General features: G+C 49.5%; 3 protein-coding genes across 3 annotated transcripts; 1 reads left to right on the top strand and 2 right to left on the bottom strand.

Moving 5' to 3' along the window:
• Window positions 1-1,780: 1,780 nt before the first annotated feature.
• On the top strand, window positions 1,781-3,533 carry LOC109771370 (uncharacterized). Its single transcript, XM_020330066.4, has 3 exons — window positions 1,781-1,922; window positions 2,044-2,187; window positions 2,811-3,533. Exons 1-3 carry the CDS (start codon window positions 1,854-1,856, stop codon window positions 3,366-3,368), a joined length of 771 nt encoding a protein of 256 aa, XP_020185655.3. The 5' UTR covers window positions 1,781-1,853; the 3' UTR covers window positions 3,369-3,533.
• Window positions 3,534-7,424: 3,891 nt separating this feature from the next.
• On the bottom strand, window positions 7,425-8,896 carry LOC109771369 (uncharacterized). The gene is made up of 3 exons (XM_073500671.1): window positions 8,645-8,896; window positions 7,645-8,395; window positions 7,425-7,469 (listed from the first exon to the last, which is right to left on the bottom strand). The coding sequence occupies exons 1-3, from the start codon at window positions 8,890-8,892 to the stop codon at window positions 7,425-7,427; spliced, it is 1,044 nt and encodes a 347-aa protein (XP_073356772.1). The 5' UTR covers window positions 8,893-8,896.
• A 4,384-nt stretch (window positions 8,897-13,280) lies between these two features.
• LOC109771376 (uncharacterized) lies at window positions 13,281-14,934 on the bottom strand. Its single transcript, XM_040391512.3, has one exon. It carries the CDS (start codon window positions 14,832-14,834, stop codon window positions 14,562-14,564), a length of 273 nt encoding a protein of 90 aa, XP_040247446.1. The 5' UTR covers window positions 14,835-14,934; the 3' UTR covers window positions 13,281-14,561.
• Between the last annotated feature and the right edge of the window lie 10,441 nt (window positions 14,935-25,375).

Genomic DNA, 25,375 nt, shown 5'->3' on the forward strand with positions numbered 1-25,375 from the left:
AATCATAAATTTATAGAATTCCAAGTGAGGGATGACATGCTAGCAGTGGCCTCTCCCACATAAAACTTGCTATCGGTCTAGTAAAGTAGTCAATTGCTTAGGGACAATTTCGCAACTCCTTCCACCACTTTTCCACACTCGCTATATTTACTTTATTGTGTATTTATCTAAACAGCCCCTACTTTTTATTTACGTGCTCTTTATTTTCTTGCAAACCTATCTAACAACACCTACAAAGTACTTCTAGTTTCATACTTGTTCTAGGTAAAGCGAACGTTAAGCGTGCGTAGAGTTGTATCGGTGGTCGATAGAACTTGAGGGAATATTTGTTCTACCTTTAGCTCCTCATTGGGTTCGACACTCTTACTTATCGAAAGAGGCTACAATTGATCCCCTATACTTGTGGGTTATCAACCTTCCCGACGATTCCCTTTCCTCTTGCCGCCGCCGCCCTCTCTCCTCTTCCCCAATTCTCCAGCCACCGCCGCTGCCCCCGTCCTTCCTCCTCGGCTCTATCCACCCCATTCTCTGCCGTTCCGAGCTTGCCGGGCTCCTACGCAATCGTCGCTGACGCTCTCCAAGCGGTCGACACCGACGAGGACTTGATGGCACAGGTTTTATCAGCCGTGAATTTTCCTGATGCCGGATTTGGCTCGTGCTCTGCAGGTCACTAGAGAGTCGTCGGGGAGCAGCGGCGGCTCGGGCGCCGCGGCAGCCACAGCGACGGCGGTGATCCAGATCCCCCCGCCCCGGTCGAAGAGGAAACCAACGCACTCGTACCCGCGCAAAGCGGACGACAGTGCGGCACTGGCGGTAGGAACGTCCAGCGGCTCACGTATCTGGACTCTGGAGAGGCCTCTCGTGTAGATGGGCGAGCAGGAGGAAGGGTCGCCAACGTCAGTAGTGACCGCGTCGCCGGTCGAGGCCTGAACTCGAGCGACAGCAGGTCGCCGGCTCCGTCGGCCGCCTGCTTCCTCTACGGCTTGCTAGCCTCGTTGGTGGACAGAGGGGTCGGCTGCCTCTCGCCGCTCTGAACTGCAGGACACGCTGGATGGATGTGAATGTGAGCAACCAAGCTATCAGGTGAGAATAGCTTCGTGTGGCTCTTTATTTTTTGAGCTGGTCAAGTGATTCTAGGAGACTCATATTCTGTTTCATTACTTTTTTATCTCTTATGTCTGGACTTTCTTTTGTTAGGTAGTCAATCGAGGGGTTGGTCTGTGTGGCACACAAAACACAGTCCAACGAGGGGCTGCATATCATCAGGTCGAGGCCTACAGTCGGCATGGATAGGGCTCGTCATGCGGCGCTGTTCTCCCGACCTCCTTCCCATCACAGCGTGATGGGAATCACTGCCTTACAAGGTGATTCTATACTCTAATTTATATCCTTTCCAACAGATGTGTTTGTTCATTCATGTTTTATCTTCCCTTGGTGGGTGTGATTTTATCCCCCATTTTCTTTCTCTGTGTTCTGATTTCTAAGCAAATAATATAGAGTCAATTGCAAGAAACCACCACATTTGTGGCTAGGTTTGCAGGTAACTACCAAGTCGTTAATCTGTTGCAAAAAACACCGTAAAATCTCTTAACCCGTTGCAAAAAGCACTGAACAGCCGTTTAGCCTCGTTTGATCTCTTTTCCGATAGGTGGGCCGCGAAAACGCTGACGTGGCGTGCGGATAGGCAAACGGCGCCGTTAGGAAGAAAACGGTCAACACGCCGCGCGGTCGGTCCTGTCGGTGCTCGCCAGACAAATGCCCCGCGCCCTCTCTCTCTCTCTCGCCCCTCTCCTCTGCCTCCTCTCTCTGGCTCTGGTCGCCGTCGGTGAGAAGCCAGCTGGCCGCCGTCCGCCATGGTTTCGTGGAGCGACGACAGCGAGGAATCGGGCTACGAGTACTCTTCAGGCGGCTCCCCTATCAAGGTCAGTGATTTGAACTCGTAGCTAGGGTTCTTTGAGCAAGGGTTTCGGTTTGGGGATTTTGTTTTTCCTGCTCGATTTGAACCCGTGAGATGGATTTTGTGCGTTTCTTTTGTTGATGTAGATCCCGGCTACAATCGAGGACCCGAACTACTCTGGTGTTGATGATGAGGTGATGGTGATGTGTGAGCATGGCCAGCCGGCGAAGAGGCATGTTTGCTTCGAAGGGATTAGCACTGGGAGGAGGTTCATTGCCTGTGGACTTGATGTGAGTGCTGGCAAAAATCTGTAGTTTGCTCATTTTGTGAAGAAACTATAAATTGTTCATATGCACTGTTCATTGTTCATGTTCACTGTTCATTGTTCATGTTCACTGTTCACCTAGTAGTTTAGTTAAAGGTACTGTCATGTACCATACCATAGTGACTGAGTGAAGTAAATGAATTGTTCATACATATAAATGAACAACACCACAGTGATATAAATGAAGTAAATGAATTAAATTGTGCTATTAAAAATTAAGTACAAAGATATAAAATTAAGGTATCCATAGTGACTGAGTGAAGTAAATTGTGCTGTTAAAAAGTATCATAGTGCATTGTTCATAGATATAAATGAAGTAAATGAATTGAACTGAATTGTATTGTGCTGTTAAAAATTAAGGTATAAATGAAGTAAATTCAGTGTAGTATGCTGTTAAAAATTCAGAGTTGAGCTGAATTGTGCATGTGCAGTATACTATAGTTGTTTTGTACTTGTACTTGTTGTTTGCTAATAGACTGAATAGAATTGCCAGCAGTTGTGGTGTTGTTCATTGGGTAGATGAGGAGTGGCCAAAATAGAAGTGAAGTGAAAAAGGAAGTAAATGCATTTGTACTTGTTGTTTTGCAGGAAGCAAGCAGTTGTGGTGTTGTTCATTGGGTAGATGAGGAGTGGCCAGAGCATCTGCAGAATGCTCTTCACAAACTATGGCTTTTGTATGAGGATTGCCAGCGTGCTAATAGGATGGCATGTCTGGAACATTCATCACTTGTCCACAATCTCACATCACAGAAGAACAAGCTACAGGAGACTTATGAGAAGCTTGTTGAGGATGTGAACAACCTACTTGATACCCAGGACAATATTCCCAAGGAAAATGAAGTCCAACAAGGTGAACATGAGGAGATCACTCCTCCTTTGGACAACAATATTTCAGCTTTGAAGGAACAGCTGGGTGCAATGGATGCTGAGAACAAAGAACTGAAGCAAAAGGTTGACCAGTTGAAGAGCATTCAGGTTGCCCAAGGTAATGTGATTAGGAATCTGAAGTTTGATCATTTGAAGGAGAAGGAAAAGTTGAGCACTGAGAGGAGGAATTTGGAGTTTCACATTGCTGATCTTGTCAAAGCTAGTGACAAGAACAAGAGAAAGCTGAAGGACATCAAGGATATTTGCGATGAAGAGTGATTTGTAATCTGACCATGTGGGTCATTATCTTAGGTTTCAAGCATTGAACTATGGCTTGTAATGTGTGAACTAGTGGCAGTTTGCAGTATTTGAAGTAGGGTGTAGCCTTGAACTATGTCTTGTAAGCTTTGAACTATGGTGTCATGATGTTAACTATGTTGTTAACTAGAGTTGTTGGATACTGTCATGATGTTAACTAGAGTTGTTGGATAATGTCATGATGTTAACTATGTCATTGATGTTAACTATGGCACCCTAAATGATGGAATGAGGATATGTATCATATTAGGTTATCGTGGATGCCGTCGACGCCGAGGCACCCTAGAAGATCATATTAGGTTATCGTGGATGCCGTCGACGCCGAGGCACCCTAGAAGATCATATTAGGTTATCGTGGATGCCGTCGACGCCGAGGCACCCTAGATGATCATATTAGGTTATCGTGGATGCCGTCGACGCCGAGGCACCCTAGAAGATCATATTAGGTTATCGTGGATGCCGTCGACACCGAGGCACCCTAGAAGATCATATTAGGTTATCGTGGATGCCGTCGACGCCGAGGCACCCTAGATGATCATATTAGGTTATCGTGGATGCCGTCGACGCCGAGGCACCCTAGAAGATCATATTAGGTTATCCTGGATGCCGTCGACGCCGAGGCACCCTAGATGATCATATTAGGTTATCGTGGATGCCGTCGACGCCGAGGCACCCTAGAAGATCATATTAGGTTATCGTGGATGCCGTCGACGCCGAGGCATCCTAGATGATCATATTAGGTTATCGTGGATGCCGTCGACGCCGAGGCACCCTAGATGATCATATTAGGTTATCGTGGATGCCGTCGACGCCGAGGCCCCCTAGATGATCATATTAGGTTATCGTGGATGTCGTCGACGCCGAGGCACCCTAGATGATCATATTAGGTTATCGTGGATGCCGTCGACGCCGAGGCACCCTAGATGATCATATTAGGTTATCGTGGATGCCGTCGATGCCGAGGCACCCTAGATGATCATATTAGGTTATCGTGGATGCCGTCGACGCCGAGGCACCCTAGATGATCATATTAGGTTATTGTGGATGTCGTCGACGCCGAGGCACCCTAGATGATCATATTAGGTTATCGTGGATGCCGTCGACGCCGAGGCACCCTAGATGATCATATTAGGTCATCACACTTATTAGCAAACAATAAGAAAATTAGGAGCCACAACTAACCAGAAAGTACTCAACCAAAATAAAGATGTCTTGAACATCATCAGCTCACCACAGACCAACAAGTCCACTAGGTACCTTACATGAAAGTACTCATGACAACCAGAATAAAGATGTTTAGAACATGAAAGTACTCATGACAACCAGAAGCAACACAAGTTTTGACCACAAATTAACACAACTTCACCTGCTCCCTTGAGAATAGTTGAACCACTCAGACATCTTAAAGGATGGCTTCCTCACTCTTCCACTACCTGCAACTCTTGGGGGGATGAACTTGTTTCTTCCTCTTGGCCCAGCAGCAGTAGAGGAACTTGGACCAGCACCAGCAGTAGAACTTGGACCAGCACCAGCAGTAGAAGTTGCAGTCCTTGTAGTTTTAGCTTTCTTTGTTGCCCTTGTAGCAGGAGGAGCAGCTGCTGCAGCAGGAGCAGAAGGAGCTCTCCTTGGTGCACTGGGAGCTGAAGCAGGAGCAGAAGGAGCTCTCCTTGGTGCACTGGGAGCTGAAGCAGGAGCAGAAGGAGCTCTCCTTGATACCCTTGGAGCCCTTGGAGCTGGTGGAGCTGGAGCTGCAGTTTGAGCAGCAGCAGGAGCAGAAGGAGCACTTCTCCTTGGTGGCATGGGAGCAGGAGCAGATACAGTTCTGGGTGTATCATCTCTCCTGTTTTCCTGAAATTATAGCATACAAATGTTAGAAACTAGTATGTGAAATTGTACAAAAACCTACAACAATAGTTACCTGGTGCTGGTTCATTCTCATGGCTAGGGATGGTTTAAGAGCCTGCTTGCAACTAGTGTATCTATGCCCAGTCCTATTGCAATTGCTACAAGTGATAGTTCCCATCCTAGATGTATCCTTTGGAGCTGGCTTTTCAAACTTGCTCTTTCTCCTCTTTGTCTCTTTGTTTCCTGGCTTTTCTTTGAACACTGGTGGTTCAATGTCAGGGGTTCTAGTCTTTGGCCACAAATCAGGCCCAGGCACAGGGAAAACTATTGGACTATAAGCTGCCTTATAGATTGGTTTCTTGAAGAAATCATGAACAAAATCTTCTGGCTGTAGTTTTGCCTTGTTGATTGCAGAAACACCATGATTGCAAGGTACTCCACACATGTCCCACTTCCTACAACCACATGTATGTAGCAACAAGTTAACTGCATATGTGCTTTCTCCACTTGTCACCTGGAAGAGATCAGGTCCAGCTTTGATAGACTGACAAAACCTAGAATGATGTTTTGCTTCCTCTAGCTTCTCAGCATATGTTGGGCATATCTGCCACTTAGCAGTCTCAGTCTTTGTCCTATTTGCATTGAACTTCACTAACAGCTTTGTCCTGATCCCATCTACCATAGTTCTAATGGGTTTGGCTCTGACATCAAGTATCATCTTGTTAAAAACTTCACTTATATTGTTCACTACCAAGTCAGTTTTGCAATTGTTGTCCATGGCATGCCTAGCCCATGTATGTTTTGGTATCCTAGATAGCCATTTCCAAGCTGGCTCACACTCCTTTTTCATGCCTTCCATTGCAGTTATATAACCATGCTCAGTATAGGAATAACTTGCCTGATACATGTATTTCTTCAACTCTTCCCCTCTAAAACCAGCAGTTTGAAAGTTCTGATAAATATGTCTAAGGCAGAATCTTTGTTTGCAATTGGGGAATACATTGTTTATGGCTGTAAGAAGGCCATGTTTGAATGAACTACAGTTTGAGAATACTACAACAATGCCATGTATGAAATTAATAAACAAAGACAATTAATAAGCAATGCAAGCAATGATTAGAGTAGAGATAGTAGTACCTTTTGCCTGTCAGATATAATAGTGTAGTAGCCAAACTTGCCTGACTCACCACCAATGGCATATTTTAATTGAGTAAGAAACCAAGACCAGCTTGCTGTGTTTTCCTTGTCCACTATTGCAAAAGCAATGGGAAATATGTTATTGTTTCCATCTCTTCCAGTGGCAGCCAAGATTTGCTGCCCTGTTGTCAACTTTATGAAGCAACCATCAACACCTATCATACAAGATCACAAGTAGATTACCAACAAATTAGTGGGTGTGCACATATAAATTTAGAGTCACTAGTTAATTAGTAGGTGTGCACATACCTATGAATGGTCTGCAACCATTAAGGAAACCCTCTTTGCAAGCATTGAGGCAGATGAACAAGCCATGGAATCTTGGGTTTTTGCTTGGATGTAGTTTCAGGTGCTTTGTTGTGACAATGCATCTACTTCCTGGATTGGTTTCTAGCACAGCTTCTAGGTAATCCCTTATCCTATGATATTGTGCCTTCTGATCTCCTAGGACTACATTTTTAGCTAGCTTTCTTGCCCTATAGGCCATATGTATAGATACCTCTATTCCATGCTTTTGCTTCAAGTTTGAAATTATAGTCTGGACAGGTGTGTTGGGGTCTGTCCTCAACTGTTGCTCACATTCATGTGCCAACCACTTAGCAGTAACTTTTGTGCTCTCTCCTACTACTGGGCAGCTGTGGTGCAAGTTCAGTTTCTTTATACAGAATGTCTTCTCATGTGCTATCTGAGAAGCTGCAATGAAAAATGGACAATTCTCAAATTTGCAGACAGCTATAATCCTGTCTGGACAGTTCCTGTGGAAGGCATGGTTCCTATTTTGTGAGATGTGAAAATTAAGAAGTGCCCTCCTGAACTGGGTCAAATCTAGGAAACAAAGCTTCTTCATAAATTGCTCTTCTGGGTTCTCCCTTTGCTCATCATACCAAACTCTAGGCTTCCTCTTTTTAGCCCTGCTCTTCCTATCAGCTGGAAGCTTCACACATGGTATTTGAGCCCCATCATTGTCCTCCTCACTTAGGTCACCAGGGTTGCTCTCCTCATCAAATGAAGGAAACCAATCTTCCTCAATAATCTCATCCAAACTAGAATGAGATCTTGTAGTTGGCCCCTTTCTTTTACTTCCTCCTATGCTGCTCCCTTCCTCCTCCTCCTCCTCTGGTGCCTTCTCCTCCTCCTCCTCCTCTGGTGCCTTCTCCTCCTCCTCCTCCTCATCTGCTTCATATGGCTCATCCACATCAGTGTCCCCTTCAATATGATGAAGTGGATCATCTCTATGCTTCTTCATCGCCTCAAGCCTAGCAATTATATCCTCATCTGCTAGTAAATCTGTGTCACTGTCACTATCAGTGAAATCTTCAGCCATTAGCTCTGGAAGTTTTCTTTTAGCTGCCTTGTATTTCTCTTTTTCTTTCCCCTTTTTCCTGAACTTCTCAATCTCTTCATTCCTCTTCTGCTCCATCAGTTGCTCAATTTGCTCTTGATCTTGGTCTTGCTCCATTGCAAATTCTGCTACTGGTGCACACTTCTGCTTCAAAAATGTACTCTCCTGTGTGTTAATGACCTGCACTGGCACTTGTTGTGGCTTTGTTGGGCTAGGAAACAGTACTCCTGCTGTATCTATCTCATACACCACTGGCACACCTATTTTAGATAATGGAACCTGCTCCTCACAAACTGGTCCAATGTTCAAATCACTAGGTCTTGGAGCATCACTTCTGATGACTGTTATGTTCACCACCTTCTGACCTTTGACAACTAGGTCATCCAACATTTCCTCCACCTTATCATCATCTGTCAGTTCTTCCATACCTGAAACCCCAACACCTGGATCTCTGACATAATACATAAAGTCTGTCATCCCATATCCTTCAAGCTCTATTAGTGCAATCAGATTGTAAAATGTGATATCATCCACATTTAGGCTTCTTTCAAGATTATCTCTGTCATGGAAATGGAATCTGACTTCCCACACTTCATCATTCAATCTACAGTTCAAGTAAAGCAATTCAGTTAAAAGTTCAGTTAAAAATACAGTTTCAGTTCAAAATTCAGTTAAAAATTCAGTTAATGTTTAGGTGCCTACTACATACACTTAGAACCCTAGAACTACATAAACACTTCACTTACATGTCTGACCACATAAACAACCTACAACAACAATAATGGCGACGGTGCCTACTACATACACTTAGAACCCTAGAAACCAAATCGGGGTATGGAAAGAGAAAACTTACGAGACACCGCCGAAGGAGGATGCGTAGTGATGGCTCCCCTCTGGATCTTCCTTCACGGCCTTGGCGAATGCCCTCGCCGCCGCGTACTCAGCACAGTAAGACGGCGACGGCGGCTGTGGAAGAGGCGGAGCCTGAGATGGGTTTGAACTGCCACAAACCTCTGTTGGATCTGCAGGAGCACCACTGCCACCAGATGCATCGCCAGCACCACCGCCACCGCCATCATCACTGCCACGCCAGGTGGCCATCACCGGCGGCAAGCAGGGGCGAGAGAGGAGAGGGGAGCGGGGCGAGAGAGGAGAGGGGAGCGGGGCGAGAGACAGGACAGGGGCGCGGGGGGGACTGTCTGAACCGGACCGACCGGCGCGGCGTGTTGACCGTTTTCTTCCTAACGGCGCCGTTTGCCTGTCCGCACGCCACGTCAGCGTTTTCGCGGCCCACCTGTCGGAAAAGAGATCAAACGAGGCTAAACGGCTGTTCAGTGCTTTTTGCAACGGGTTAAGAGATTTTACGGTGTTTTTTGCAACAGATTAACGACTTGGTAGTTTCCTGCAAACCTAGCCACAAATGTGGTGGTTTTTTGCAATTGACTCAATAATATATGATACTCATATATTTGTAGCCTTATAATTTGTGTATGTATTAGTGCAAAATGCCTATTTGCTTATAACTGCCTGTAAATGATCCTTAGGCCTATCTTCTCACAAAACATGTGTGTATGAATTCTGTTTTAGGCTGTAACTCTGCTCAAACATCTTGCCAAGGAGGAGTAGCAGCCGCGCCTGGAAGGCGTCGAGCAGGGGGCGGTGTAAGGGCCGTGGAGCATGGCAACTCCAAGATGCTAGCATCCGCTAGCTGTAAGACATCGTTCCCCGCCTAATTAGTTTCTTTCTTCCTCCACAGTTCTTACTTAGTAGATGTTCCTTGCTATTGTAGCATATTGGATTGTTTGGAGATATTTGGTTCTACGATGGTCAGGTTGATCAAAATGACATGTAAACCGATCAGGAAGGTCCTGATCGGCTGCTGGTGCTCTGATCGCGCAAGGGGAGCGTGGCGCACAACCTTCGTCTGCTCAAGATGATGTGGCAGTGTTGTGTGGGCCTTGACGGCAGGCGCAACGACCAGCTGGACTATGGCAACAGGGAATTCTCCATCAACGAGACGCCAGCGTTCCGGTTCTGCATTGCGCCCTCCGTCTCGAACACCCCCGGCGTCTACAACGACGACCACTACTTCTTCTGCGATGCCCGCCAGAGGGATGTGGACCGTGTGGACTGCTATGATGGCGAGCAGAGTTAGTATGTCCTGGAGAGCCTTGACGATGGTGCTAATGAGCAGCTGCTCTTCAGTGGCAAGTCTCATGGCTGCAATACATTGTTGTGCATTGCCTTTGATGGCATCTCAAACTGTCTCTGAAAGTATAATATAATACATTTATAAGGCCCTCATCACTTGCATGTACATTTGCTACTAACAACGCAAAAAAGAAAATGAAAGGGTGGGCTGCCTACACTACACATAGTGTGCTCTGCATTTGCAATTATGATTTACTATAATAAGTTTGATAGGCTATCAGTGCTTGCATGCAGTTCTTCCAAATATATGGCAGGAAAGTGAAAGGGGCGCTTTTCCATCTGGCACCGCCCGAGCTACCTCTCAGGCGGTGCGCCATGGCGCGCCCCAACAGCTAGTCTTCATTAAAAGGAGACAAGGTCACGCCTTATCTTATGCCATCTTCATTTTCTATCTACCATTTTCTCCATGGCGTTGTGGGGCATTATATCGCTTTCCTTGGGGAATATGGCACTACAGAGCTTAAATATGTAACTTTAACAAGAATGTAATCTATTACGTCCTCTATCGAGTGAGAAAGGCTCTGGATCTTACTGGCTATCCCATGAAGTCGTGAGCTAGCTAGGTAGGTTTTGAGTCTCATTTCTTCCTATTAATCTGGTCCCTAGTTCCTCGTAGGACCAAGTCGGTATGTCCTCTACCAGGATATTTGTATTGTTAGGCATGCTAATTATATAGACAACGATCTTGCATGTGCTCTAGTGGGTCCTCTATCATGGTAGGTATAGAATATTCTACCATGATATTTAGTTATTTGGATACCACTGCATATAGAAAATATAATAACATTTAAATCTTAATTTACGGTGAATGTGGACCTTTATATTTGCTTACATTACATTTAGGCAAAATATGTTTATATATTTGATCTGTGTGATCCCTCAAATCTTGGTACAATATTCTACCAAGATTTTTACATATGTAGATCTCAAAACATATAGAAATATCATAATACATCCAGACACAACTAAATTAATCGATGCAGTGATGTTTTAAATTTACTAAGGATTGGGCAAAGAGATTTTTTAATGTCTCAAACTAAAATCTCCATAGAAAATATGTCTTCAATTTTCAGTTTAAAACGAAATGAGCATTTGTAAATGATAAATTATTTTCATCCTTTTTACTTCTGAGAACCTTTATGTTCAAATATTAGAGTGCTTACCATTCTCTTAGAAAAACAACTATTTTCTAGTACTTTGAGAAACATCAAAAACATAAAAAAAAATTATAAGATATATTACTAACTAAATAACATATAATTTGTAATAAAATAACAAAATTATAAAAAGTAAAAGAGTTTAATATAAACAATGAATATGTGAAAAACTCATCCTATGTAGTGTCAAATCATCGGGAAATTTTCCTCCATTTGTGATTTTTTTTCAAAATCATGCATTGATATGTCAACAAAATGTGGTGATATCCATTGGAAATTATTATTTTGTTTTCTCCCGTTGCAACGCACGGGCCCTTTTGGTAGTATAAATAAAAATATGCTTTCTATGATAGACAGTAGCAACAATTTCAGAAATTATGAGCGGTGCTGGTGACATTGGAGCGAAGACCGCCACATGAATTCCCTGAACGTAAATAAGGATTGGTTCCTTAAGATGCATCATTACCGATGATAAGTTCTGGTTTTCAGAATTGGCCATCAGGCGAACATCCATCACACACAAGTTGATAAGGTGAACCGTTCTGAAAGCTCAAGGCTCAAGTGGCACAAAACAGAAGATGAAGCAGGTAGATTAGCCACACACACATACACTCGTGACGACACTCATTACTGGAGTGTCATATGACAAGGTGGGTATGGGCGCTTGCATAGAAGGACTTGTGCAACATATGATAATTAATCTTTCGGAAGATGCAAATGTGTGGCAATTCTCGTTTTTGATACCCTTAATCAACATGATCGGGCAAGATTTCTGGTGAGCATGAGCTATATCGTGAACTATACAGTGTGCTATCCATGATAAGGAATTCTAGAACCCCTATTCCACTTTCTGTTTCATCAGTGAGTATCTTGAGGATATTAAAGTAGCAACGACGTGTATGGAGAGATGTCCGTTGGCGGGACCGCCCAGAACAATGACCAAATGGATCTCACCAGGAGTAGGATTACATAAAATTAACGTTGATGAAGAAATTTGCAGGACGGAGGTAGTAGAAAATAGAGCTATATAGGTAGAACTATAATAATATATAAATCATAACATCTTACACAACAATGTCAAATATCAAGAATAGTACCGAATCTTGGTAGCCATTGTCTTCATTTAAAAAAATCATTATTTTAGTGTTCTTTGAAATAAAATCTTCAAAATATTCTCATAATCAATCTTCATTCGATTTTTTTTTTATTTTTCTTACGGTTTTGGTAACTCTTGAAACACTAAACGCCAGTAGATGAAAAGAATAATATATTAGCTACAATATTTTAACAAAACTGAACAATGGTCACAAAGCGCTACTCAAAGAGTCAAGGTCAAGGCCTCGCCCTCACGGGATCGCCGGTTATTGACGCTTGAGTGATGGCTCGAACTTTCCTTACCTTCCTGCCCTCCTGAGATAAGCCGAAGCCCAAAGAACCGATCAAATTTGCGTTGATGGCTGCCGGACAAAGAAAGGAAAAGACGCGTATGCTAGAGCCTGAAAAAAAAATCAATCCAATCGACGCCCAGCTAAACAAAAAGGATCCACACGACGCTGCACCAGTCATTCAATCAAGCAACACATACTGAACCTCAAGACCATCTCTGCCAATTCTTCATACTTATTTTGCAATATAGATACATAATCGATGAGTACACAAGAGGGGAAGATGGAGCTTAGATTTACCTCTCTTGATCTCCTCCTCCCTTCATTAGGACCCATACATAGCTTGTCCTATTATTATTAGTATACATGATTCTATATGAGCCACAACAAAAGGAAAATCGACATCCATCAGATACACCAAGCTAAGACAATGGATCGATGGATGAACACCAGCGGTGGAGATTATTGATGGATATAATTGTAATTTCACAGCCCGCCTTGAAGGGTGCTTGATTACACATGCACGAATTGTGCCTCTCGCGGAAGGGAAAAAAGAAAATGCATTTTTTTTCCGTTTCCGAGAGGCACGGCTGTGCCTCTCGTGGAAGGAAAAAACAAAACACCTTTTTTTTACTGTTTCCGAGAGGCACGGCCGTGCCTCTCGCGAAAGCAAAACCGTGAATTGCTGGATGCATAACGTAAATTAGCTTTCATCAATGCATGAGCAACAAAAATGCTTGCATGTATGACAGAATTACAATTGCCAGTTGAGAATATAAACAGTAAAGCCTACTTAAATAGCTCACACATGACATCAATCCTCGATTATAAACGAATAAGGAAATAGTGACGTGCCTGAAGAATATCAGTAGAAGAATCTATCATATACTAGTGCCAATACAAGAATCTATCATGAGACCAAGTGAACGACCGACATGGGCACATGTATTAATGCACAGTAAGAGATGAAACAGAAATATAAATGTTGCGTTCAATCGAACAATGCTAGCATATAAGCACAGAATGACACCTCCTGTTTTTTTGCCAAACACACAGAATGGTTAATTCACCAAAAAGGAAAAAAAGAAAGAAAAAGAAGAACCACATCCTTACTGAAGGATTGCCAGGACCTCTGGTGGATTATCTCTGTTCATCACAAATTCTGCTAGTACTCACACCCCTGAGATCTGATTATCTCCATTGTCTGAACAATAATCCTCCCTTCTGACAACGCAGATCCTTCCCGTAGCCGATAGGTCACACTGAAGAAAATCTACATACATATTTGCATTGCTGCATAATAAATGGATACATATAGCTTTTCTGCCGAAGCGCAGGTAACAAGTTTCAGTTCCTTTGGATTTCCTGCTTTGTCCTCATCCATGTAACTTCAGTCACAGAAAATGTTTATAGAAGAGAAAGTAAAATACAGAACAACAATCAGTTAAAACGGTTCTTTGTTTGCTAGTATCTCCCTCCCGGCAGAAAATACACCAATCAAATATGAAGAGGGACAGAAGCTCAGATTTGCACAGCATACTGTGGATAGCAAAACTTAACAGTGCAGCAGACATGCTGGTGGTGGTGTTTGAATTGCTTAGCTTAACTCGGAACACAAACACTGCGCTATCATCAATCTATTGCTGCCACTGAGGTGGAAAATCCATAATACAACCAAGTACTCCATTTGCTGCAGAAGAAATTAGCACTAACCAGGAGGGCGACCAGCAGCTCATGTCGAGAACGTGTGCAAGCAGAGTTTTCTTCAGATTGAGAGCAGAGCAAAGGGCAAGAATGAGATTTTCAGTGTCCGCTGGTATGGCAGTCAGCAAATTCGCACAGTTGTTGAGGCAGTTCTCGCGATTGTTCGGCATCAAGTTAAGCAGCTCGCAAGCATGGATGGACTAATTACAGCACGCACGCATGAACTGCACCGTGGTACATAACATACCACAGCGGGCTACAGAGGAGGTCGACTCTGCTGGTAGTACTAAACACTTTGTCTAATTGATCCAGCCTATTGACGACGACACTGGGCAAGGTCGACGGTGGCGCTGCTGCTGCTGCCGTGGGCGCTGGGCGAGCCGGCGGGGACGTCGCCGTCGTCTTCGCCGCCGCCGCCGCTGCTGCTGCCAGCGTAGTCGTCCTCCTCGGGGATGGGGTCGAGGCATCCCTCCGCGGCGCGGCGAAGGCGGAGCCGCTGCAGCCGCACGACATGGAGGGTCTCCTGCGGGGCCGCCTCGTCAGCGGCGAAGCGGCCGAGCGTGCACGATCTCTCGGCGGGGGCCATGGTCACTACACTGCTGGTGGGTGTCCTCTTGCGCGATCAGTTGCAGTTGGAGGTGATGGTGCACGGTGGGGTGTCCTCTTAAGCAGAACAGAGCAGCTCTGTTTGTTATTGTTGAGCATACGCTTGTACACTGCATATGTATAGGACTAGGGTCTGTATTTATACCATTATATCTCTCTACTCCTGTATATTTGTACATCTTAGGAGACAAGTAGAGACCGGTCCACCTTGTACCTATATATGTGCACCATGCACATGATCAATGATTATCGATTCGTGCAATCTCATTCTTCCTAACTAACATGGTATCAGTTTAGCACGCCGATCCTATTCCCACCTTCCGCACCAGCCGCCGCCGCCGCCTCCCTTGCGTCGCCGCCGCCGCTGTCCACCGTCGCCGCCGCGCCCCTTCCCCTCGCAGCCGCCGCCTTCCCCTCTGCCTTCCTCCCCAAGTCGCCGCCGCGCCCTAAAAACCCCAACCCTACCCCGCGCCGCCGCTACTACCCTCCTCCCACCTGAGCCGCCGCACCCCTCTCCTTGCCGCTGCTCCCATGGCGTCTCCCCACTCCAGCAACTCCAACCCGTTCGCCGGACTCGTGCCCGACGCCACCGCCGTTCGTGATCTCGACATCCACACCCGCGTTCCCATCAAGCTTTACCAGTCCACCTCCTCGTACTATGCGTGGAAGACCTACTTCAACCTCGTCTTCCGCGAGTACCACCTCCTCGAGCACGTCGACGGGACCGTGGATGGCGATCTCATGGTGGATGATCCGGACTGGGCGGCCATTGAGGCCTCCCTCATCTGGTGGTTCTACCTCACCGTCTCCCCGGACATCTTCCACACGGTCGTCTCGGAGGATGACGACGCGTGTGCCGTGTGGACCAAGATCAACAACGTCTTCACCGATAACAAGCTTCAACGTCTTGTGTTTTTGCAGCAGGAATTTTTCGGGTGCCACCAAGATGATTCCTCCATCGATGACTACTGCATGCGCCTCAAGTGCCTCGCCGATGAGCTCCGCGACATCGGCGCCAAGGTGTCGGACGAGCTCATGCTTAGCACCCTCACCGCCGGCCTCAATGAGGATTTCGGCAACGTGGCCTCGAACCTCTCCCTGCTGCCGAACCCGACCTTCCAGTCCGTCGCCGCGTATTTACGCTTGGAGGAACGCCGGATGAAGAAGGTCAAGGCCCGCGTCCACCACACCGCCCTCGCCACCGGGACATCTCGTGGGCAGCCGCAGCCCGCACCGCCCCAACCGCGTCCGCCGGCACCACCGGGGTACTACCCCCTCCCACCCGCTCCGCCCGCACCTCCCGCTCCTCAGCAACAGCAGCAGGGCGGGGGCGGCGGTCGCCGCAACAGGCGTCGTGGGGGCGGGGGCGGCGGTCGCCCCCAACAGCAGCAGCATTAGCAGCCGGGGTACGGGGGGCCCAACGCCAACATCAGCCCTCCCCGCCCTGGGCCGTCGGCCCTAACCCATGGACCGGCGTGGTCCACGCTTACCACATGCCGGTCCCACGGGCCCCGGGTATCCTTGGGCCACACCCGGCCGGACCTCAGGCGCACCTCGTCGCCGCACCCTACCAGGCGGGTGGGGCCGGCCACGCACCGGGCGGCTTCGCCCCGGGTGGCTATGCGCCTCTGTCGGCGCCCGCCTCCTTCGGTTACGCGCCGCCGCCCGCACCGGCTCAGCCCGGCAGCTACCCGCTTCCTCCGGCTCCATGGGATCCCGCTCTGCTTGCTGCACTTCACTCGGCGCCGTCTCCCTCCAACTATGGAGGTGGCGGTGATTGTTACATGGACACGGGGGCTACCGGCCACATGACGTCGCACCCCGGTAACCTTGCCTCTTCTTTCCCGGTCACCACTTCGAACCGCATCACATTTGGTGATGGTTCCTCCGTACCCATTACTCATGTCGGTCAAGTTTCTTTCCGTCTAATTCTATGCCTATTAACATGACTAATGTTCTTGTCTCACCTAACCTAGTTAAGAATCTTGTCTCCGTTCGTCGTCTTGCATGTGACAATCCTCTCACCGTTGAATTTGATGGCCTTGGTTTCTCTGTGAAGGACGTCCGTACGCGGATGGTGCTCCACCGATGTGACAGCCCCGACGACTTATACCCGGTGCACTTCGCCTCCACCGCCACCGCCTCTCCAGTCGCCCTCGCCGCCGGTGTCGACCTCTGGCATGCACGCTTGGGTCACCCCAACTCCACCGTCCTTCGCCAGATTCTCAAGAGTTTTTCATTTTCATGTAATAAATTCGACGAGCACACTTGTCATGCTTGTCGTCTCGGCAAACATGTTCGTCGACCGTTTAGCGAGTCAAACACTATTTCTTCTTTCCGTTTCAGTTAATCCACAGTGATGTTTGGACATCTCGAGTTGCGAGCAACACCGGTTTCATATATTATCTTGTTTTACTTGATGATTTCTCTCATTTTGCGTGGACGTTTCCGCTCCGTCGCAAATCCGATGTTCTCGCCACTCTCACGGCCTTTTACTCCTACATCACTACCCAGTTCGGGCGCCCTATCCTCGCCCTCCAGACTGACAACGGCAAAGAGTTTGACAACGCTGCCACTCACCATCTTCTCGCCTCTCACGGTACCACTTTTCGTCTCACGTGCCCCTACACATCTCAGCAGAACGGCCGCGCCGAGCGGATCCTCCGCACTCTTAACGACTGCGTCCGCACGTTGTTGTTCCACTCCAACGTGCCCCCTCGGTTCTGGCCTGATGCTCTCGCCACCGCCACTCTCCTAGTTAACATTAGGCCTTGTCGTCCACGCTGGAACTACACCCCCCACCAACTCCTTTTTGGTTCCCCTCCTTCCTACAATGGTCTTCGCATCTTCGGATGCTTGTGTTATCCCAGCACCACCTCCACTACACCACACAAACTCGCTCCTCGCTCCGTAGCATGTATCTTCCTATGCTACCCCCCTAACACCAAAGGTTACCGGTGCTACGACCCCGTCTCCCACCATGTGTACACCTCCCGACACGTGTACTTTGATGAGCGGGTTTTTCCTTTTCATCAGGTACCGCCTTCTGCAGCAGACTCGGCGCTCCATGATGGTGTCTCGGATGCGGACTCGGTGCAGCCCCCGGCGCGGCCTCTCCTGGCCCCGGCGCGGCTCCCGCTGGCTCCTCCTGGTGCGGCCTCGCCGCCCCCCCTCGCGGAGGGCCCCTCTGCTGTGGCCCCCGCCGCGGGCCCCTCCGCCGCGGCCCGGCTGCACGCCCCCTGGCGCGGCCCTGCATGGCCCCGGGTGGCCCTTCGGCTTCCACCACGCCGGGTGACGTGGATGGCCCCGCCCCGGCCGGCGCTCCCTCGGCTGGCTCCGCCACTTCAGCCGGCTCCGGTCCCGCTGTGACGCTGGGCGCAACGGACTCTTCACCACCCCCGTCCGTTGCTCCCGCGGCAGCCGACCCGCCTTCCACCGGCATGGTGACACGGTCCCGCGCCGGTATCCACCGCCCCAGCACGCGCTATGCTGCATGAGTACGCGTGCGCGGTGTCGACATCATCCTCTCCACCGTCGCCCATACCCTCGTCCGCACGCGCCGCTCTCCGTGATCCACATTGACTCGCCGCGATGCGCGAGGAGTTTGATGCGTTGCAGCGCAACCGCACATGGCATCTTGTGCCGCGACCCCCTCACGCCAACGTCATCAGTGGAAAATGGGTGTTTCATCACAAGACCAACCCCGACGGTTCTCTCGAGCGCTACAAGGCTCGTTGTGTGGTGCGCGGTTTCCGCCAGCGCGCCGGCGTGGACTTCACCGACACCTTCGCTCCGGTTGTTAAACCGGGCACGATTCGTACGGTGCTTCACCTAGCGGTCTCCCGGGCCTGGCCAGTGCATCAGTTGGATGTCTCCAATGCGTTTCTGCACGGCCACCTCACGGAGCGGGTCTTCTGCGAGCAGCCGACTGGCTTTGTCGACGCCGAGCATCCCGACCATGTCTGCCTGCTCTCTCGGTCCCTCTATGGACTGAAGCAGGCCCCCAGGGCATGGTACCAGCGTATGGCCGGGTTCCTACAGCAGCTTGGGTTTCATACAACCCGCTCCGACGCGTCTCTGTTCGTCTATCATCAGGGCACTGCCACTGCGTATCTGCTGCTCTATGTGGACGACATTATCCTGACGGCATCCTCGCCTGGGCTTCTTCAGCAGCTCACGGCTCATCTTCGCGATGAGTTTGCCCTCAAGGATCTTGGAGCGCTGCACTACTTCCTTGGCATTAAGGTCGTTCGTCGTGCCGACGGGTTCTTTCTGCATCAGCAGAAGTAAGCTCATGAGCTTCTCGAGCGCGCGAGCATGCTTAATTGCAAGACCGCGTCCACGCCTGTTGACACCAAGGCGAAGGTTTCTGCTTTGGAGGTGTTGAGGATATAGACCTTAGAGTCACCCGCCAGGAGGGGCCGGGTTACTCTTCGGATGGTCATTGCCAGAAGCCCGGAGCTAAGTTTCAAGATGATGGGCCAGAGATGGGCTGAGACCCGGATATGGCTTAAAGCCCGTAGTTACAATCATTGTTATAGTAGACTTGTAGTGTAAGGCAAGTATTGTTTAGAGTCCGAGCCGGACGCTCTTATGAGCTGGCCGGGACGCTAAGGGCTGCTGGGCGTCAGCCTTCCTATATAAAGGGAGGACCCGGCAGCGGTTTAAGGGCGACAACAATCTCGTCGAGAGCCGGGCATAGCTGTTTAGCTCCCTGGCGATCGTAACCCTAATCGATAACACCTCGAACTGGACGTAGGCTTTTACCTTCACCGTAAGGGGCCGAACCAGTATAAACCCTCGTGTTCCTTGTCCCGCATAACCCCTTCAAGCTTCCTAGTTGTGATGGCTCCACGATTAAGTCCTAGCTCAAGGACATCTGCCGTGGCAATTCCACGACAGTTGGCGCCCACCGTGGGGCCAGCGCATGGTGGATTTGAGTTCTTGAAGGGCAGCTTCGAAGGGCTCAAGGGATACGCCGTAGGCCGGATGACCAAGAGTCGTCGCGGCAAGCTCTACATCGACGACGAGGACTGGGGCCCCGACGCCGGCTCAATTGAGTACGGGTACCGGGTCCCCTTTGGCGGAATTCATGTCTTCATTGGCAAGATTGGTGAGCCGGGCCCCGAGCCGGATCTCTGCGCCGATCTCATCGAAACGGCTTAGCGCGCACGACCCGCCCGGGCCCGGCCTGCCGTAAGGCGCGCTTTTGTGGGATGCATCCATGGAGGGCCCTCTGATCCATCCGGGTCTGGTGATGAGGCGGCCGCCGGCTCTGACGGCGAGTCGGCCACTGATGAATCAAACTCATTGTACCAACTTCAAGATGGCAGGTTCATGGGTTGTTCTGACGGCGACAGTATTCCAGACCTTTTTGAGCCGCCAAGTCAGGTTGGAGTTTTTATGGCCGGTGCGCAGCCTGTTCAGAACCCCGCTGCCGGATCGGGAAACCCGGTGCCTTCCCCGGCTCAGGTGCTGATGGATCTCACGGACAAGATGACGGCCCTGTTAACCGCCACGGTTGACCCGGCAGATCAAGCTCAGCATGATGCGGAGGTGGCACAGTTAAAATTGGATCTGATAAAAGCTAAAGAGGATCTTGCAGCGGAAGGGATCAGGTTGGCTGCGGAGCGGGCGGCTCTCGACGCCCGGACTCAGCTGATTCAGGCGCAGTCCTTCCAACTCACGATGGATCAGAACGCGGCCAATGAGGTCATGAGAAGGAGGCATCAGAAGGCCCAATCTCGACTCCCACCGGTTTACGATCCACGCAATCTCTTCAACACGCCGGGTGCAGGGTCTAGTAACCCGCCAGGGGTCATTGCGCCCGGGTCGGGACCCCTTGTTCAGCCACGGGTGATGGGGCCTCCCCAGGTGCCCCCTCCCCCGCCTCAGTATGTGCCAATACCCCCGGGTCATTATGATAACCCGCTGGAGAACATGGTGGCGGCGGCAGCACGACTGGCGGCTCTCCCCGTGGACGGCGACTCTCCGGCGGCCATCGAAACCCGCCGGGTCAGGGAACTCCTGCAGACGGCTCTGGCACAGCAAGAGGCGTACTCCTACAGCCGGGACAGGATCCACTCGACTCCTCGCCCAGGCCAGAGCCCGAGTTACAGCCGGCACATGGTCTCAGCAACCGGCTCAAGTAATGTCCGACGCCATGACCCGCCCCCTGGCCGTGGCCCGGCTCATATTGGAGCCTTCTACGCAGCAGACCAAGCGCGGCAAGAGGCGGAGCAGGTGCCGCAATTGACGGCTTACCAGACCCCCCCCCCCCCGGCTTATCCGACGGTGTCCGTTGATGTGGGTATTTCTACCAGGACCGGGGGTGTCCCTTGTTTGGTGCCAGCCATCCGTAATGAACGTCTACCTAAGGACTTCAAGGGTCCTAGGAAGGTGCCTAACTATACAGCAGACTTACAGCCTGCAGCCTGGATTGAGAGTTATGAGATGGCTATGGAATTGCTAGAGGTTAGTGAGGCGGCCATGGCCAAATATTTCACCATGATGTTAGATGGAACTGCCCGCACGTGGTTGAAAGGGCTGCCATCGAACTCCATTGGGTCTTGGGCTGAGCTGAAAGCCCGGTTCATTCAAAACTTCAAAGATACCTGTAGGCAGTCTGTCAATTGTGGATTTGACTAACTGTAAGCAGCAGGAGGGTGAATCCACGACCCATTGGGTTCGCCGGGTCAAGGAGATCATACATTCATCGGATAAGATGGATGCCGGCTTTGCAGTCTTAATGTTGGAACAAAACTGTCGCTTTGTGCCCCTAAAGATGAAACTTGGGCGGCTTAAACGGGACTGCACTGATATGGGTACCCTAATGGCAGCTCTTGTCAAGTACGCCGATTCTGATGGTACCAAGGATCCCCCTTCAGATGATGAAAGGACAGGGAAGGGAAAGAAGAACGGCAATGGCAAGGGTCCTCAGTTTAACCCGGGGAATCAAGGAGGAGGCAAGCGCAAGGCCGATGGCAGCCTGGAGTTCGTAGCCAACACCCAAGGTAACAACCAGCGACGCAAGGGAAGACCCCCTCCCCGAGGCGGCGGGTCAGGACCTTCTCTAGAGCAACTGTTGAACGAACCTTGTCCGAGGCATGGCTCTAGAGAGAAGCAAGCGATGCATCTGTGGAAGGATTGTGCAATCATGAAGGCCTTTAAAAACTACAATGGCCCGGGTGGCGGCTCAGGTGCCGGCAGCTCAAGCACCGGCGGCTTTCATGGCCCGAGGAGCGGCTCAAATTCCGGCCCTCAGAACGGTCAAGAGGGCTTTAATCAACAGTCTAGTCAGGGTCATCAACAGCAGCAGGGGGGTTATCAGACCAACCCAAAGCAGCTTAGCGGTGGACAGTATCATGTGTTTACCACTAGTTTGTGCAAACGAGATCAGAAGCTTCACAAGAGGGCTGTGAATGCTGTTGAGCCGGCAGTTCCACGCTACTTGCGGTGGTCTGAGCAGCCTATAGTGTGGAGCAGGGAGGATCACCCTCCCCGGGTGGATAACCCGGGCCACTTGGCCTTGGTGGTGGCTCCTCAGGTGGGAGGCTATAAGTTCACAAAGGTACTCATGGATGGAGGCAGCAGCATCAATATCCTCTATTATGAGACTTTTCGCCGTATGGGGTTGGTTGATAAGAACCTCAGCCAGTCAAACACTATCTTCCATGGTGTGGTACCCGGTAAGTCGGCTTATCCAGTCGGCAAGATCGAATTGGAAGTGGCTTTTGGTGATGAGAACAACTACAGGGTGGAGAAGTTGACCTTTGAGGTGGTCAAGATAAGAAGTCCATACCATGCTATATTTGGACGGTTGGCTTACGCCAAGTTCATGGCACGGCCGTGTTATGTGTACTTACAGCTCAAGATGCCGGGTCACAATGGGACCATTACGGTTCATGGCAGCCGGAAAGTGGCTCTGGAGTGTGAGGAAGGTGATGCAGCTTATGCAGAGTCTGTTTGCGCCACAGAGGAGTTGAAGTTTTATAAAGACAATGTTGACCCAACAGATATGACCTCTCTGAAAAAGCCAACCACGGAGAATGAACCAGCAATGAAATTTAAGTCAGCTGACGAGACTAAGCTTGTTAATTTTGTTCCAGGTGACTCGTCTCAGCAGTTTAGCATCAGTGCAAATCTGGACCCGAAATAGGAAAGCGCGCTCATCGAGTTCATCCGTGAGAATAGGGACATCTTCGCATGGAAGCCTTCTGACATGCCGGGTGTACCTAGAGAACTCGCTGAGCACACTCTCAATGTTGATCCGAAATTTAAGCCGGTCAGACAGTTCCTTCGGCGGTTTAATGAAGAGAGGCGAAAAGCCATTGGTGAAGAAGTGGTCCGGCTCTTGGCGGCCGGATTTATTGTTGAAGTTTTTCACCCAGAATGGTTGGCTAACCCGGTGCTCGTACTCAAGAAGAACGGCACCTGGCGGATGTGTGTGGACTACACGGATTTGAACAAGGCGTGTCCGGCTGATCCTTTTGCTCTCCCCCGTATTGATCAAATCATTGATGCTACGGCAGGTTGTGCACGCTTAAGTTTCTTGAATGCTTATTCCGGGTATCATCAGATTAAGATGGCAGTTAAGGACCAGGAGAAGACGGCGTTCATCACTCCCTTTGGAGTCTTCTGCTATGTGTCTATGCCCTTTGGACTCAAGTGTGCACAGGCGACTTACCAGCGTTGTGTACAGAATTGTCTTCATAAACAGATCGGGCGCAATGTTCACGCTTACGTGGATGATATTGTGGTTAAATCCATCAAGGAGGAAACCCTGATAGATGAATTAAGGGAAACCTTCGACAATCTCCGGGTCTATAAGATGATGCTTAACCCGGCCAAGTGTGTTTTTGGTGTTCCTGCAGGCAAACTATTGGGCTTCTTCGTTTCTGACAGAGGCATTGAGGCTAACCCGGAGAAGATCAAGGCCATCACTTCCCTGGCTAAGCCGGCGTGTGTAAATGACGTTCAGCGTTTGGCGGGTCGCATCGCTGCTTTAAGCCGGTTTATAAGCCGTTTGGGTGAGAAGGCTATGCCTTTATATCAGTTGATGAAGAAAACTGACAACTTTGTCTGGAATGATGCAGCTAATACCGCTTTTGAGGATTTGAAAAAGCAACTGGCAGAGCCCCCCGTCCTTGCTGCTCCGGTTGATAAGGAGCCCTTGCTACTGTATGTGGCGGCAAACGCACGAGCCGTCAGTGTAGCTATTGTGGTGGAGCGCAAGGAGGCGGGTAAGGAGCATCCGGTTCAGCGGCCGGTTTATTATGTCAGCGAGGTGCTCATTGAGTCCAAGCAGCGGTACCCGCATTGGCAGAAGCTCGTATATGGGGTGTTCATGGCGAGCCGGAAGCTTAAGCATTATTTTCAGGGTCATCCCATCATTGTGGTCAGTTCCGCCCCTCTTGGTGATATTATCCAAAACAGAGAGGCTACAGGGAGAATTGCTAAGTGGGCTATAGAACTTGGACCTCATGGCCTTAAATATGTGCCACGCACTGCTGTTAAGTCTCAGGCCTTGGTGGATTTCATCAATGATTGGACAGAGTCACAAGTGCCCGAGCAAAAGCCGGATAACACTTATTGGACTATTCACTTTGATGGGTCCAGGCAGCTGGAGGGCTCGGGGGCTGGTGTTGTCTTGGCTTCCCCTAAAGGTGACAAATTCCATTATGTGCTACGGTTGATGTTTCCTTGCACTAACAATGCGGCTGAATACGAGGCTTTGCTCCACGGTCTTCGGGTGGCTAAGGAGATGAGCTTAAGCCGGGTGAGGTGCTTTGATGACTCAGACTTGGTGGCTCAACAAGTATCAGGCACCTGGGATTCTAAGGATCCTCTAATGGCGGCTTATCGCCGCGAGGTTGATGACGTTGCTGGGCACTTCCAGGGATACCAAGTGGAGCATGTTGATCGCAGGAGGAACGAGGCGGCTGATGCGTTAAGCCGGCTAGGCTCTCAGCGAAAGCCGGTGCCGCCTAACACTTTCCTGGATGTCCTGTATAACCCTTCGGTCAAGTTGCCTACAGAGGAGGACTTGGCTATCCCTGACCCGGAGGCGCGACTGGTGGCGGCTCTTCATGTCATACCAGACTGGACAATGCCATATCTGGCTTATATAACCCGCGGAGAATTGCCTGAGGATGAAACTCTGGCCAGGCAAATAACCTGGCGGGCTAAGTCAATGATTGTTATCGACGGCGAGTTGCATCATCGCAGTGTTTCAGGGGCATTTCAGCGTTGTATCTCCCCTGAGGAAGGTTAAGAGATCTTGCGCGAGATCCATGAAGGGGATTGTGGCCATCATGCCGGTTCAAAATCTCTTGTGGCCAAGGCTTTCCGTCATGGTTTTTATTGGCTGACGGCTCACGCTGATGCAGAGGACTTGGTCAGTAAATGTGATGGCTGCCAAACGTTCTCACGACGGGCTCATGTGCCGGCTCAGGAGTTGAGGATGATCCCAATCACTTGGCCCTTTGCGGTCTGGGGGCTTGATATGGTTGGGCCTTTTAA

The sequence above is a fragment of the Aegilops tauschii genome, chromosome 6 (assembly GCF_002575655.3).
Source record: "Aegilops tauschii subsp. strangulata cultivar AL8/78 chromosome 6, Aet v6.0, whole genome shotgun sequence".
NCBI lineage: Eukaryota > Viridiplantae > Streptophyta > Magnoliopsida > Poales > Poaceae > Aegilops > Aegilops tauschii.